General features: G+C 37.4%; 1 protein-coding gene across 1 annotated transcript in view; it reads left to right on the top strand.

The window, feature by feature from the left end:
• The window catches only part of BTBD8 (BTB (POZ) domain containing 8), an 82971-nt gene extending 71340 nt beyond the window's left edge, over positions 1 to 11631 (top strand). The window contains exons 7-10 of the mRNA XM_006831056.1: positions 4238 to 4318; positions 6048 to 6144; positions 11023 to 11111; positions 11514 to 11631. Coding sequence (XP_006831119.1) covers positions 4238 to 4318; positions 6048 to 6144; positions 11023 to 11111; positions 11514 to 11631 — 385 coding nt within the window. The remainder of the gene's footprint in view (positions 1 to 4237; positions 4319 to 6047; positions 6145 to 11022; positions 11112 to 11513) is intronic.
• Positions 11632 to 16105: the final 4474 nt, after the last annotated feature.

Raw genomic sequence — 16105 nt, 5'->3', positions numbered from 1 at the left:
TATCATCTGCATATCACAGGTTGTTAATGAGTCTTCTTCCAATCCTGATGCCACGTTTTTTTTCATGGAACCCAGCTTCTCGGGTGATTTGTTCAGCATACAGGTTGAAGCCTAGAATACAGCCTATTATTCAATAAATATTTAATGTGAATGAATGAAGTCCCTATGCATATTTTATCCCATACATGTTGTTGTCCCAGCAAGTCTATTCCAAACCATAGTGACCCTGTTTCGGGTTTTCAGGGAGCAGCTGGTGAGTTTGAACTGTCAGCCTTATCATTCAAACTGAACTTGCAGTCAACTGCTTACCCTATAGCGCCATGTTGCTGTTGTTGTTCTTAACTGCCGTCAACTTGGTTCTGACCCATAGTGACCCTGTATAGCGTTTCCCAGGAGCAGCTGGTGAGCTTGAACCACTGACCTTGCAGTTCAAACGGCTTTGCAGTCTGGCGCATTAACCTACAGCACGCAGCCATACCAGCCCATAAATAGGAGTCTTAAACTTTAGGAAGCACAATTAAAGTACAAACATTTCAGTAGGCTAGGTATGGCCCTGTAGGATTAACACCAGGCTGCTAACTACAAGGTAGGTGGTTCAAACCCACTGCCTCTCTTCAGAAACTCTGGATAGGGTCTCTGTGAGTTGGAACCGACTCAACGACACACAGGGTCGCTATGGGTCGGAACCGACTCAGCGGTACTCAACAACACCACCAGCGACACACAATATCAACAAGAATTGATGCTTTTGAGTTATGGTGTTGAAGGAGAATATTGAAAGTGCCATGGGCTGCCAAAAGAACCAATAGATCCATTTTGGAAGAAGTGCAGCCAGAGTGCTCTTTGGAGGTCAGGATGGCCAAACTTTGTCTCTCATACTTCGGACATATTGTCAGGAGGGACCAGTCGCTAGAGAAGGATCTCATGTTTAGTAAGGTGAAAGGTCAGAGAGAAAGAGGAAGACCCCCAACAAGATGGATTGGCCATGTGGCAGCATCGCTGGACTCAAGCATGGCAACAGTAGTGAGGTTGGCCCAGGATCGGGCAGTGTTTCATTCTGCTGTGCATAAGGTTGCTATGAGTCGTTACCGACTTGAAGGCACCTAACAATGACAACAACCACAGCCTCTCCAAGGGAGGAAGGTGTGGCAGTCTGTTTCTGTAAAGATTACAACCTTGGAAACCCTTTGGAACAGTTCTACTCTGCTCTGTAGGGTTGTTATGAATCAGAAGCAACTTGGCAGTAATGAGTTTGTAGGGTTTTTGTTGTTGTAGTTTAGTTATTTGTTCGTTGGATCTCAAATTTCTGCCCTCTCATATTCCTTCCCTCCGAGTACATGTAATATTTTCAACCCCTATAAGCTTTTATTTTGATTACATTTTAATGGGAATAGTGCTTTAAATATTTTCATTTAAATTGTAGACTACTGGAGTAGCTTGTTGTTTTTTTTCTAGGTCAGTTGATCGTGTCTTTATAAGCACTTTTAGTAAAAATACAAATGACTTACAACATAATAATGAGAATGCAGTGTAGTGAAACATCTGTCAAGACAGCAGGAGAACAATTTCCTGCTGCTTTAATAGCTATCATATATATTGATATATAGGCTCAAATGTTTATATTTTGATGTTTGTTATGATAAAACAACTTTTATTTTTATTTAGTCATTACTACCTTTTGCTTAAGCATGTCAAGTCTTAAAAAGAAACCATGCTTTACACATAAAGGCCCAATTCTCATTAGTGTTGAAAAGAATGGTTCTTCAGAATCTGGGAAAAAAGGTATATGGAATATGTTATAGTAATTATACTAGTGTTTTAGATAAACAAAATACAGGTAATATGACTCAATTGTGAGATCAAGTCTTGTCCTGTCCATTTAGTAAGGAAGTAAAATATATAAATGAGAATGTCTATTAAAGAGGCACAGAGTTTTGAATCAGCAGATACCAGTATCTAGTCATAGTAGGGACTAGTACATATTTATTAAATTAATGGGAAAATATTTATTTATTTCAGTCATGATGGTTTAGAAAGATGCTATAAATGCTCTAATGCACCATTAATTAACTCTTCCAATATTTATTTGCATTCATTATATAAGGCAAGAGAATCAAAGCAAACTCCTTTCTCATTTCTACTCTTTGGGACTTGTTTCTTTTCTTCTTACCTTCCTTGATTTGTTCCCTTAACAAATACTCGGTAGTATGCCTGACTGTGGGGTCTTATCATCCCTCTTCCTACCCTGCTTCCAGTGCAGAACTGTGGTGTATTTTTGGGAAAAGAAAATTCTCCTGGTCCTTGGAACATTGAATCAGTGTTGACATTCTGGTGGCACTGGAGATATCAGGATATATAAGATACATATCCAAGCCTCACAATATTCAGTGTCGAAGAAAAGACAAGTATGTCAATAAGATCTTCTAAGTCAGTTTGATAAGCATGACAGTGGAAGCGTGGATAGCATGCTGGTTAAGAGCCCAGGTTCTGAGTTAATCTGCTTGGATTTAAATTCCAATGTATCACTAGTTATTTGACCTAAGGCAAGTTACTTAATTTCAGTTTCTTCATCCATAAAATGATACTGATAACATCTACTTCTTGGAGTTATGATGATTAAAAGGGATAAGGGCATCCAAAATGCTTATTATCACAGTATCTGGCTCATAATAAATGTTCAGTAACCAAAACATTTATTATGAGCCAGAGTCCTGGTGTGGTGCTGTGCAGACTGCAAAGCCATTTGAACTGCAAGGTTGGAGGGTCTAGCTCACCAGTTGCTCGTTGGAAACCCTATCCAGGGTCGCTATGTGTTGGAATCAACTCGATGGCACTTAACAATAACAACAACAACCAAAACAAAAACAAGCCCAATGCCTTTAGGTCCATTCCAATTTATAGCAGCCCTGTGGGACAGAGTAGAATTACCCCAGAAGGTTTCAAGGACCGTAAAATCTTTACAGAAGCAGAGTACCACATCTATCTCCCATGGAGTGGCTGGTGGGTTAGAAATATTTAGCAGTCAAATGTTTAATCACTGTTCCACCGGTGATTTAATCTATGCTACCAAAGCTCCTTACATATTGAATAAGTATGGTGAAATAATACATCCCTGGCACATATCTTTCTAAATTTTAAACCCGTCTGTGTAACCTTGTTATGTTCAAATGACTGTTGCTTGGTCTATGTACAGGTTCCTCATGAGCACAATTAAGTGTTCTGAAATACCCATTTTTTTTGCAATGTTATCCATAGCTTGTCATTATCCACACGGTCAAAAGTCTTTGCATAGTCAGTAAAGTACAGTTAAACATATTTCTGCTTGAGAACAAGTACATTGTCAAAAACAGAATTTCAAGATATATCTTTAAGTACAAGGAGCTCTGGTAGCGTAGTGATTACGAATCGGGCTGTGGGCTGCAAGGTCAGCAGTTCGAAACTACCAGCTTTTACACAGGAGAAAGATGAGGCTTTCTGCTCCCGTAAAGATTTACAGTGTCAGAAACCCTGTGCAGGGTCGCTATGAGTCGGAACCAACTCCACGGCACACAGCCAGCCACACTAACAGAACTCACTTATGTTGTTGTTGTTGTTAAGTGCCATGGAGTCGGTTCCGACTCATAGCGACCCTGCACAGGGTTTCCAAGGCTGTAAATCCTTACAGGAGCAAAAAGCCTCATCTTTCTCTTGTGTATAATAGCTGGTAGTTTCGAACTGCTGACCTTGCGGTTCACAGCCCGATTTGTAATCACTACGCTACCAGAGCTCCTAGAACACTTTTATAGATGTTAATTATTATTGTTCTTTAAAATTCAGTGATTTTTTTTTTTCTTTTGTTACCTTGAAGTATATTAAGGAAACAATCCGATAAAGAACTGCATGTCTCATTTTTGGAAGATGAAATAAGTATAAAAGAAAGCATTTAAGAACATGAACAGCCTATGTTAATTATATAGAGTTCAGGTATATGATAGAAGATGTTCAATAAATAATAAGTGATTTAATATTATCCTAGTAACATTTGATACTGTATAAATATCCTTTGCTGCAGTTATACTTTCTTTTAAATTAATGGTATATTTGTACAGATGATATTTAAAGAACATATTCTTCAGGTATTTGTGAGATTAGAATTTATTTTGGCTGCAAGTTTATGGGGAGCATAGAATATATCATAGTAACAGCTAAACTTAGTTATTTCTGAGTTGGAGTTCAGTTTGTTTTTATTTAATTTCAGGATAAACCAGGTAGAAATGAATGTTATGATGTATTTTATGTATGGAGGAACTTTGGACTTTCCAGACAAAGCTAATGTTGGGTATGTATTGCTTTTTAATAAATTTGAACAGTGTTAATACTTCTTAGCTTCTGCCTTATTGTAGTATATTGTGAAATGTCCATGAAGTAGAACCGGTTTTATGATCTATTTTGCTATATCTTTTGTGTGTTTAGAAATAGTTGAAAAAAATAAGCAAGTCACTTTCCTTATTTAGAAGAAAAGTTTTAGCAATTCACAGTAAGAATAAGAGTTTGAAAAGTCTTTTATTAGACTTAACTCAAGGTTTGTTGTTGTTGTTAAGTGCCGTTGAGTTGGTTCTGACCCATAGCGACCCTGTATAGTGTTTACGAGGAGCATCTGATGAGCTTGAACTGCCTACCTTGCAATTCAAATGGCTTTGCAGTCTGGCGCATTGACCCATAGCGCCACACCAGGAAAGTAGAAGAAACTTATTTTTGTTTTTGAAAATAAATGACAAGTGTATAAAAAATTTAATATATCAATCAAGCTTCAATTAATTTACTAATTTATTTTGTAAATTTTTGTCTTTTTTAAACAAAAAAAGAAAACCGTAAATCAAATTGAACAATATAGATATTCTAAAGACTGCCAGTGATGTGCTTTTTAAGTGCTCTATAGCGTAGTGGTTACGAATTGAGCTGTGATCCACAAGGTTAGCAGTTTGAAACTACCAGCTGTTCTGCAGGAGAAAGATGAGGTGTTCTGCTCCTGTAAAGACTTACAGTCTTGGAAATCCTGTACAGGGTCACTATGAGTCAGAAACGACTCCACGGCACACAGCCACCACCATAGTGAAGTAGGAATCTGGTATGGTGCTGCAGGATAATGCATTGGACTGCAAGGTCAGTTTGAACTGTAGGGTTGGCAGTTCAAACTCACGAGCCACTCTTCAGAAACCCTAAACAAGGTCGCTGTGAGTCAGAAGTAACTTCAAGGCATTTAACAACAACAACCCAAAGCTTGTAGATTTTCTAAATACCTAAGGTATGTGTCGTCGTTAAGTGCTGTCGAGTCGCTTCCGACTCATAGTGACCCTGTATAGGGTTTCCAAGGAGCAGCTGGTGGGTTTGAATCACCGACCTTGTGGTTAGCAGTCCAGTGCCACACCAGGTCATGAAAGTATGTGTAGATTATTTAAAAATATTTCACAACTGAAAGAAGCAACTGATACTTTCTGAGTCACTGAATGCTAGGGTCATTTTTAGCTGTGTATAGTATGAAAAGTATCAGTGAATTACCTCCTTCCTCAAACTAATTATACAGATTTGTTGCAAAGAATTTTGAAACTCCTACTGCCTTCGAAATAAGATAGTCTCCAGGACTAATAATATGAAAGACAGTTGACTGAAACATCTTTGAATCTACCTTTTGTTATTCTTTATTAATCACATCATATGACAGTACTTTCAACTGTTTGCCATGTATTTTTTATAATTAATAAAGAGTATCTATTTTGGAATCCTGGTGTGGCACTGTGGGTTAATGCGCTGAACTGCATAGTCGGTTTAAACCTCAAGATCGGCAGTTCAATCTCACCATCATTCCTCAGAAACCCTATAATAGGGTCACTGTGGGTCAGAACTGACCCAACAGCACTTAACAACAACAGTGTCTATTTTGCAGGAGAAAAAGTTAGAATTAAAACAATTCAGATTTTTCCTAAATAGATTATTATCAGAGAAAGTATTGTTATTATCTATTTGTTTTTAAATTAGAGAAATAACAGTGAATGTATTTTTTATTTTAGTCAGATACTCAATGTGGCTGATATGTATGGACTAGAAGGATTAAAAGAAGTAGCGATCTATATTTTAAGAAGAGATTACTGTAATTTCTTTCAAAAGGTAATTATTGAGTCTGAGAAATCTTTTACCCAGTGCTTAAAGTTACCCATTAATATCGGTTAATTTTTTAATTCAATAGTAAATAGTACTTTAGATATTAAAAATATTAACTCATTGCCACTGATGAGAATTCCAATTGAGAAATAGCTCATATGGTACACTTAGGGGGAAAAAAAAAACTAATTTAAAGTAATTTAAATTGAGATAGGAGTTTGTTAAAAGGATATAGGAATATCTGATATAATTCAAAGGTGGGGACTGTGGGCTTGGGAGTAGGAGAAAGATCCAAGGTTACGGTCTCCATTAACCAGGGGGTTACACAGTGCTTCATCTGTTTTCTTCCCTGAAAGTTTCCTCCTTTTCCTGTCACCTTTGTTTATATCATGTACTTGGGGCAGAGTACAGGTCTTGTCTACCTCTCCCTGGGTGGGGTATGCATAGGAAGTACCATTTTTCCTTTTAGTTTATGCAAATGTAAATTTATTGTCTAAAACTGTATATTTCAGAGTCATTTTATACATTAGTCTTAGTTTATCCATTGTTTTGATTTTACTATGGGGTTATAGATTATTTTTGTTTTCTTATTTATACTTTTTTACCTTTTCTAAATTTTCTACAACTTGTAGAATAAACTACTGGACTGCCAACAAGATCGGTGATTCGAATCCAACAGCTGCTCCTCGGAAACCTTATCGAGGGTTGCTGTTAGTTGGAACTGACTAGATGGCACTTAACAACAACAGGATATATTAGTTTCATACCTAACTAAAAATAAATCCTCAAAGAATAGTTTACATCAACATTTCCTTCTTATTGGGTACTTGAGAGGCAGTAATATACATTGTATGGGTTCTGATATTAAATAGTTTGACATTTAAGTTTAGATATGCGCTGCATAGGATTTTTCCTGTCTCCCTATAAGTTGCAGCTGTTTAAAAAGAGCCACTCAATACGCCCATGTGTTACAGAGAACATGAACAACTGGACCCAACACCATTACTGTCGCACCTCCAAGGTTAATGTCGTAGTTACTGTTAAGTGCCATGGTTCTGACTCATAGCGACCTAGTATGGGATTTCTGAGGAGCAGCTGGTAAATTTGAACCGCTGATCCTGAAGCTCAAACCGACCTTCAGGTCGAGTGCTTCTCCTAGGGCACCACGTCAGGACTCCTTAAGTTTACTAAGAAACAGTTAAATACCTCACTTACCTTTATAGTCCTTTAAGTAAAAAGACGGATAGAAAGGAAGCAGTCTGTGGTGTCTTCAGGTTTATGGAGAATGGGAAAGTGAAAGACTTTCCTTTTCCTTCTTATGACTCCACCAACCTTCCCAGGCAAATGAAAGCAAGGAAGTAAAGATGGAGTGTCTGCGATGAGGAGATAATATCTTTTTATCCCAAGATAGACTTTTATCTTTTCTATGAAAAAAAAAAAGTGGTATGGGATTTCTTGGAATATGTCCTCAGAAGCCAGTGGGAGTATACTTGAACACACAGATTTCTAAAGGAAGAAGCTTGCTGGAGAAGCAAGTGCTAGCTGATAATAAAACTACTGCCATTGAGTTGATTTCAACTCATGTTGTTTAATGCCATCAAGTCAGTTCCAACTCATAGTGACCCTGTATAGGGTTTCTGAGGAGTGGCTGGTGAGCTTGAACTGCCAGCATTGTGGTTCAGACCGACCTTGTAGTCCAGCGCATTAAACTGCAGCACCACACCAGGACTCCATACAGTTTCTGAGGCTGTAAATACTTCCAGGAGCAGAAAGCCTCATCTTTCTCCTATGGAGCAACTGTTGGGTTTGAACTGCCAACGTTGTGGTTAGCAGTCCAGTGCTTATCCTACAGTACCACCAGGACTTCTTCACTGTGATGTTGTTGTTGTTGTTAAGTGCCGTCGAGTCAGTTCTGACCCATAGCAACCCTAAACAGGGTTTCCAAGTCTGTAAATTTTTACAGGAGCAGAAAGCCTTATTTTTCTCCCATGGAGCAGCTGGTAGTTTCAAACTGCTAAACTTGTGGTTCACAGCCCGATTCATAACCACTACGCTACCAGAGCTCGTTTTAACAGTGATGTTGTTGTTGTTGTTAAGTGCCATCGAGTCGGTTCCAACCCATAGCGACCCTGTACAGGGTTTCTGAGAGTGTAAATCTTTACGGGAGTAGAAAGCCTCATCTTTCTCCCGCGGAGTGGCTAGTAGTTTTGAACCGCTGACCTTAAGGTTCGCAGACCAATTCGTAACCACTATGCTACCAAAGCTCCTTTTTAACAGTGATAAGGGACTACAATTGTTGTTGTATAAAGAAAAAAATGATAGGGAGTTGATCCCACACCCTAGTTGCACATGGTCCTCAGGTAAGGAGGAGGATCACAAGGTTACATGAAGGAGCTTGAAGGTTAGAAGAGACTGATTGAGGGCTAAATGACACTATGCCCTGTCTCAAGAAGTATTGGGGATCACAAGATTCTGTATCCACAGAAAGGCCAGAATGAAGCTTGATCTGCCTCCAAAAGTCACACATCAACAGAGGCCACCAGCATCTGAATGAAAGCAAGGCCAAGGACATCTCCCTACTACCACTTTGGGCTCTGCTTATTTGCATAAGGTGACCCTGCCATTCAAAGCCTCCCTCCAAAGAAATATTTTTATGGATATTTTTCATAAGTCATGCATCAGTTAATGAACTTTTCTGGCATAGTACTGTAGGATAAGCACTGGATTGCTAACTGCAAGCTCAGTGATTCAAACCCAGTAGCCATTCCTCAGAAACCTTGTACAGGGCTGCTGTGAGTCAGAACTGACTTGACAGCAATTAACAAAAAACGACACCACCACCATTATACAGTGATAATCATTCCTGTTTTAAGAGTAACTTAAAATACTTTTAACTGTCTCAAAGGGAGTAACTAAATTGCTAGTATACAAAATAAAGTATTTCTTACACACTTCTTAAATAAATGCTAATATAACACTTTTAAGGGAAGGGTATTATAAAATCAAAGTAAAGTAATTCATTTAAAAAAAAAAAAGTTAGAAATCACTGACCTTCTTAGAAGAACTGTGCTAAAGGTATTTCTAAAGAATCTTTTGTTCTTTTTTCAAAGTAAAGTAAGTACTGAAAAGTATCTATTTGGAGAGTAGATTAACAAATTAGCAGATTACTTGTCTTTGTTAAGTGTTAAATCCCAAATCACAATTAATAGATGCATACAATGAGAAGTTGAACTAGGTTCAATTGAATTACATAATAGCTGTTCTTAGGAATATGGTCCCCAAATTGAAAACACGTGGCATGGGAAATATATAACACAGAGGGTTCAACACCAAGAGCAGTGAGTTACTATCACTATTTTTATCTACATTTGTTTGTTTGTTTTAGTTCATTACTTCTATATATGCACATAAAAAATGTTAACTTTTGATCCAGTTAAATTTTCTTTTTAGTTGAGGTTACACATGTACTGTATTATGTTTATACTGTAGGAAACAGATTAAAAACCATATGGTTGTAGCAGTGTGATATTCTAGAAATTATTACGCCTCTTTTGATATATATATATATATGTGTGTGTGTGAGAGAGAGATAGTGCTCTGTGTGTGTGTGTGTAGTGCTACAGGATAATGCACTGGACTGCAAGATTGGTTTGAACCACAAGGTTGTCAGCTCAAACTCACCAGCCACTCCTTGGAAACCCTACACAGAGTCACTATTAGTTGGAACCAGTTCAACAGTGCTTAACAACAATAACATATATATTCAAAAGATATAGATATATTTTTGTTATTGTTGTTGTTGTTAGATGCCATAGCATTGGTACCGACTCATAGTGATCTTATGCACAGCAGAACAAAATACTGCCTGATCCTGGGCCAACCTCACTATCGTTGCCATGCTTGAGCCCATTAATGCTGCCACTTTGCCAGTCTATCTTCTTGGAGGTCTTCCTCTTTTTCTCTGACCTTCCACCCTACCAAACATGATGTCCTTCTCCAGCGACTGGTCCCTCCTGACAATATGTCCAAAGTATGAGACACGAAGTTTGGCCATCCTGGCCTCCAAGGAGCACTGTGGCTGTACTTCTTCCAACACAGATCTGTTGGTTTTTTTGGCAGCCCATGGTACTTTCAGTATTCTTCTCCCAACACCATAACTCAAAAGCATCAATTCTTCTACGGTCTTCCTTATTCACTGTCCAGCTTTCGCATGCATGTGAGGTTATTGAATATACCATGGCTTGGGTCAGGCACACCTTAGTTTTCAAGCTGACATCTTTGTTCTTCAACACTTTAAAAAGGTCTTGTGCAGCACATTTGCCTAATGCAATATGTCGTTTGATTTCTTGACTGCTGCTTCCATGAGTGTTGATGGTTGATCCAAGAACAATGAAGTCGTTGAAAACTTATCTTTTCTCCATTGGTAAGAATGTTGTTTATTGGTCCAGTGGTGAGGAATTTTGCTTTTTCTTTACTTTGAGATGTTATCCATACCAAAGGCCGTGTGCTCTTTGATCTTCATCAGTAATATTTTAAGAGTCTTCTTCACTTTCAGCAAGCAACGTTGTATCATCTGCATATCACAGGTTGTTAATGGGTCTTCCACCAATACTGATGCCACATTTTTCTAATATAACCCATATATATATATACATATATCCAAAAGAAATGAGAATAAAAATTGTATACATTCTGGCGCTAAAAAAAGCTCAAATGATATTGTGTGAAACTAAACATTATCAATGATAGTTGATTTTAAGAGAATAGCACACTTTGGAATTAAATATTTATTCTGCAGCTAAATTAAACCATCTTTATGAAACAAATACTTACAGCCTCTGTAAGTTAGAAAATAATAAATGTGGTATTTTCTGTCTATTTTAGCCTATTCCCAGAAGATTGACATCTATTTTAGAATGCCTGATTATTGCTCATTCAGTTGGTGTGGAAAGTCTTTTTGCTGACTGCATGAAGTAAGTAAGCTTTAGTGCTGTTAGTTAGTATTAATTTAGGGTTGTTTTCTTTAATTCTCTTAATTTTTGGATAATTTTAGACTTCATCTATTTTCTTGAGCATAATGTAGGTATTTTAACACTTAAATAGTTGCACCAGTTGAGAAAAAGTACCAATGTAGATATTAATCAAGATACTTGAGATCTGTTTTATTTTAGCTGAATCATGGTTATATTAAAATCTGTGCATAAAATCCAACATAGATTAAAGTGTGTGTTTACAGAAAAGAAAGCATAGTTAAGTTTCACTATAGAACTCATAAAATCAACAGTCTATTTGAAAAAATTGACACCTAAGATATTATTGAAAATATTATGAAAATCATTTTCATTTTTCTAACTTGGGATTCTTTGATTTAACAGATGGATTGTAAAGCATTTTGCAAGATGTTGGTCTGAGAGAAGCTTTGCTAATATACCTCCTGAGATTCAGAAAAGCTGTCTTAATATGTTGATTCAGTCCTTAGTAAGTATAATCTAAATAACCTTGTTTGTGTTTGTTGTCCAAAATGTATTAATTTTTGTATAGGTGCCTTCAATCTTTTAAATAAGTATAGGAATTTTTATGAAAGAAAGATAAGAAAAGCAGTTCCAGATAACCCAGAATCAATTTAGAGAGCCTATCCTTAAAGATTTTTTTCCTCTGGAACCAGACTCAGGACCACATTCATCCATCAAGCTTCAATCAGAGAAGCAGAGCCACTGGAAGGTATATATTATTAACAAAAGGGACCTGGTCAAGATGGAGTTTATACATTGACTCAGCAATATAGATGTCCTCTCACCACTCACCAAGTGGATGTAGGTACAACACTGAAACCTATATGACATCATTCCCCAAGGCAAATTGATTACATTGCATCACTTCCTCATGGAAAAAAGGGCAGTACTTTGTTTTCACTAGAATAGACGTTTGTTCTGGACATGGATTTGCCTTCATTGCCTGCTGTGCTTCTGCTAGAACCACCACCTGTGAGTTATCAGAATGCCTTATCCACCATCCTCATATTTCACACAGCATATCAATGCACCTGGTTGCAAAGTCAGTTTGAATCATAAGGTTGGTGGTTCAATCTCACCAGCTGGAAACCCTATATACAGGGTCTCTATGGGTCAGAACCGACTCAATGGCACTTAACAACAACTATCTCTAATTAAGGAACTTAATTCACAGTAAATGAAGTGTGGCAGTGGACTTAACCATGGTCTACATGATCCTAAAGGAACTGGTTTGACAGAGTGGCAACATGGTCTTTTGAAGACTCAGTTATAGTGCTAGCGAGGTGGCAAGACCTTGTAAACCTGGGGTTACATTCTTCAGGATGAGGAATGTGCTGTAAACCAGTGTCCAAAATATAATGTTATTTCACTATAGCCAGGATTTATGGATCTTGAAAGTAAGGTGTGGAGATAAGAATGGCTCCACACAGTTTTAACTGTAGTAAAGTGTCTCTGCAGCCTTATGTTCTGCTGACCTAGAGGTGTTCCTTCAAAGAGAAAACTGCTTCCACCAGTGAACACAACATTGATTCCATTAAACTGGTACTTAAGACGGTCTCTTAGCTATTTAGGCTCGCCATGCCAGTGAGTAGGCAAATTTGCAAGATCACTGATAAATTGATCCTAACTATTAAAGTATAGAGCTGTAGGATAAACGCTGTACTGCTAAACACAAGATTGGCAGTTCAAGCCCACCAGCCACTCCTTGTAAACCATATACAGGCTTGCTATGAGTTGGAACCAACTTGACAGCACTTAACCACAATAGCTATAAAATATAGGTAAGGAGGAATATATCTGGAATGTAGTACTCCCATGCTCTATGGTTAAAATCAATGGAAAGCTTTAACAACCCAAGTTAGGCTTAGGCAACAGTTAGGATACAATATATTCATATCCTTTTTTATATGAGTATATTTTTGTTGACATAGATAATCAAGGTCAGAGGCAGTGATGACTGACACAGTTCCAGTTCATCCTTGTGGGTTTCAGCTCATACTCTTGTTGGACGAGCTTGTCCTTGCTTTTCCCCACTTTACATCAATCTTTCCTTCTCAACTGCCTGCCCTGTCAATTTCAAACTATAGCATCAGATACAAAGACTATTTAACTAGCGCCAACATTCCTGTAACCATTTATATAAATTAGGAATAAATTAGATTTTGTTTCCCTAATTGAATTCTGAATGAGAACTACATAGTAGGTTACACAGAGAAGTATCTGGATCTAACTGGAAAAATAAATGTAGGCCATAAGCTCATGAGATACCATGGCAAAAATAAATGTAAATCTGGGTATCAGCTAATGAGCAACATTGTAGTTGTTTACTATTTTGCATTTCAGTTTCCTTAGTTATAGAATGGTTACTTCCTAATCATGAAGGTAAACAATAGGCCCTGCTATAATTCAGTTTAATAGAATTAGAAAAATTTATTTATAGCTATTATTATTATTGCTTAATGGGTTCTTATATATCTTTACAGTTCAAAAAAAACTTTTAACAATATAAAACAGGTACTATTATTATACCTCTGTTTCACAGATAAGGAAGAGAATCGGAGAACTAAGTGTTTTACTAAAGGTTACAATGTCACTAAATATAAAGCCAGGTCTTAAAACCATATTATGATAGATACATGTTGTTTTTGAATATGTGGAGCTTGACTTCAAGGACCTTACTAACTGATGGGAAAATGGACATTTAGATAATAACTAAAATCAAAGTTATATTTATGAAGAATATTAACATTAAGTTTCATGTCAGTCTTATTTACTATCATAGTACCAGCCTTGCAGAAGTACGTAGCATATACTAAGAACTCAGTATGTGTTGTCAAGTGTGTAAATAAATGAATAAGCTAAATTATCATTTAGGAAGAAAAGTAATTTCCTCCTTGAGAACACAGAGGGGAAAACAATTGATTCTGACCAGAAACATGAGCGAAGTAATGTTTCTGAAGATACAGTATAATTTCAAAATAAATAAGTAGTTAGGATATTCATGGCAGACTTTAAAATTGACCAACAGCCTGATGCGTGAACAGTCCTAATAATCTGTTGTGACTGAAAGGAGAACAAATGAGTCTATGGAAAGTCTGGCTGAAAATAGATGGGAAAGAATCATTCATGAATGTCTTATTAAGGAGTTTGATTTTTATTTTACAGATAGTAAGTACTGTCAGTTTGTCATACTGTAGTGGCTTGTATATTGCTGTGGTGCTGGAAGCTATGCCACTGGTATGTGGAATACAAGCAGGATGGCCCACAATGGATAGGTTTCAATGGATCTTCCAGACTAAGACAGACTAGAAAGAAGGAAAGGCAGACTACTTCTGAATGGTTAACCACTGAAAACCTTATGAATAGCAGAAGGACATTGTCAGATACAGTTCTGAAAAATTAATACATTATGAATGGCGTCAGAATGTTGTTATCAAATAAATTGCCAGAATGAGCCCCGCATTTTGGAAGACACTCAAATACAACTAGGGAAGATCTACCACCTCAAAGTAGAGTTGACTGTGATGGCATGAATGGAGAAAAGTTTTCAGGATCTTCATATGCTGATGTGGATAACTCAAAATGAGGAGAAATATCATTAATAATCGGAACATGAAATGTATGAAGTATGAATCTAGGAAAATTAGAAATTTTCAAAAATGAAATGGAATGCATAAAGATTGATATCCTAGGCATTGGTGTTCTGAAATGGACTAGTATTGGCCATTTTGAATCAGACAATTATATTGAGATATGCAGATGATACAACCTTGCTTTCTACAAATGAAGAGGACAAAATATTTACTGATTAAGGTCAAAATCTGTAGCCTTTACACTGGATTGCACCTCAGTGTAAAGAAAAAAAAATTCTCACAACTGGACCAATAAACAGCATTATGTTAAGGGGAGAAAAGATTGATGTTGCCAAAGACTTAGGCAAATCTGCTGGACAAGAACTCTTTGAAGTGTTCAAGAGCAAAGGTATCATTTTAAAGACTAAGGTGGTCCTGACCCAAGCCATGGTATTTACAGTTGCCTTATGTACGTGTAAAAATTGAGCAAGGAATAAGGAAGACCTTAGAAAAATTGATGCATTCAAATTATGGACAAGAATATTAAAAGTACCATGGACTGTCAAAAGAACAAACAAGTCTGTGTTGGAAGACGTACTGCCAGAATGCTCCATATAAGTTAGGTTGTTGAGACTTTGTCTTTCATACTTTGGACATGTTATCAGGAGGAATCAGTTATCAGGAGAAGGACATTGTGCTTGGTTTAGCGGATGATCAGCGAAAAAGAAGACCCTTAGCAAGATGAATTGGCACTGTAATGGCAACAGTGGGCTCAAGTGTAACAACAGTTGTGAGGATGGCACAGAACTGGAGGAGCAGTGTTCTATTCTGTTATGCATAGGGTCACTATGAGTGGGAGCCAGACAGCACCTAACACCATCAACAATGCTGGTTGGCCTCCTGGTGTATCACTGTAGGATAAACACTGGACTGTTAACTGTAAAGTCATTGATTCAAACCCACCTCCTTTGAAACCCTACACAGGGTCACTATGAGTCGGAACTGACTCACTGACAGTTAACAGCAACAACAACAACTGTGGCATGGTAAGATAAGAACTGTACTGCTAATCACAAGGTTAGCAGTACAGACCCACCAGCTGCTCCTTGGAAACTCCATACAGGGTCGCTGTGATTTGGAACTGACTCTTTAGCACTTAACACAAACAAAAATGTTGGTTGGGACCCACTAAATAGAGTTCTCTAGGTTGCTTCAGAGGAGGAAACTGCAGCTTAAAAAATAGTGCTCCATTGTAAAGTGTGTTGTCAGTGTTTTGGATACCCATGAGACCTCACCTCCTACTCTCCAGGCCTGTCTTTGTTCTCTAGTCATTGGTGCAGCATCAAGCTGCACACCAGTGTGATTTAATAGCACTTTCTCTTA

Source organism: Chrysochloris asiatica, unplaced genomic scaffold (genome assembly GCF_000296735.1).
Source record: "Chrysochloris asiatica unplaced genomic scaffold, ChrAsi1.0 scaffold00002, whole genome shotgun sequence".
In the NCBI taxonomy this organism is placed as follows: domain Eukaryota; kingdom Metazoa; phylum Chordata; class Mammalia; order Afrosoricida; family Chrysochloridae; genus Chrysochloris; species Chrysochloris asiatica.
The sequence above is the reverse complement of the archived record's forward strand: the minus strand, read 5'-3'. Positions and strand labels throughout refer to the sequence as shown.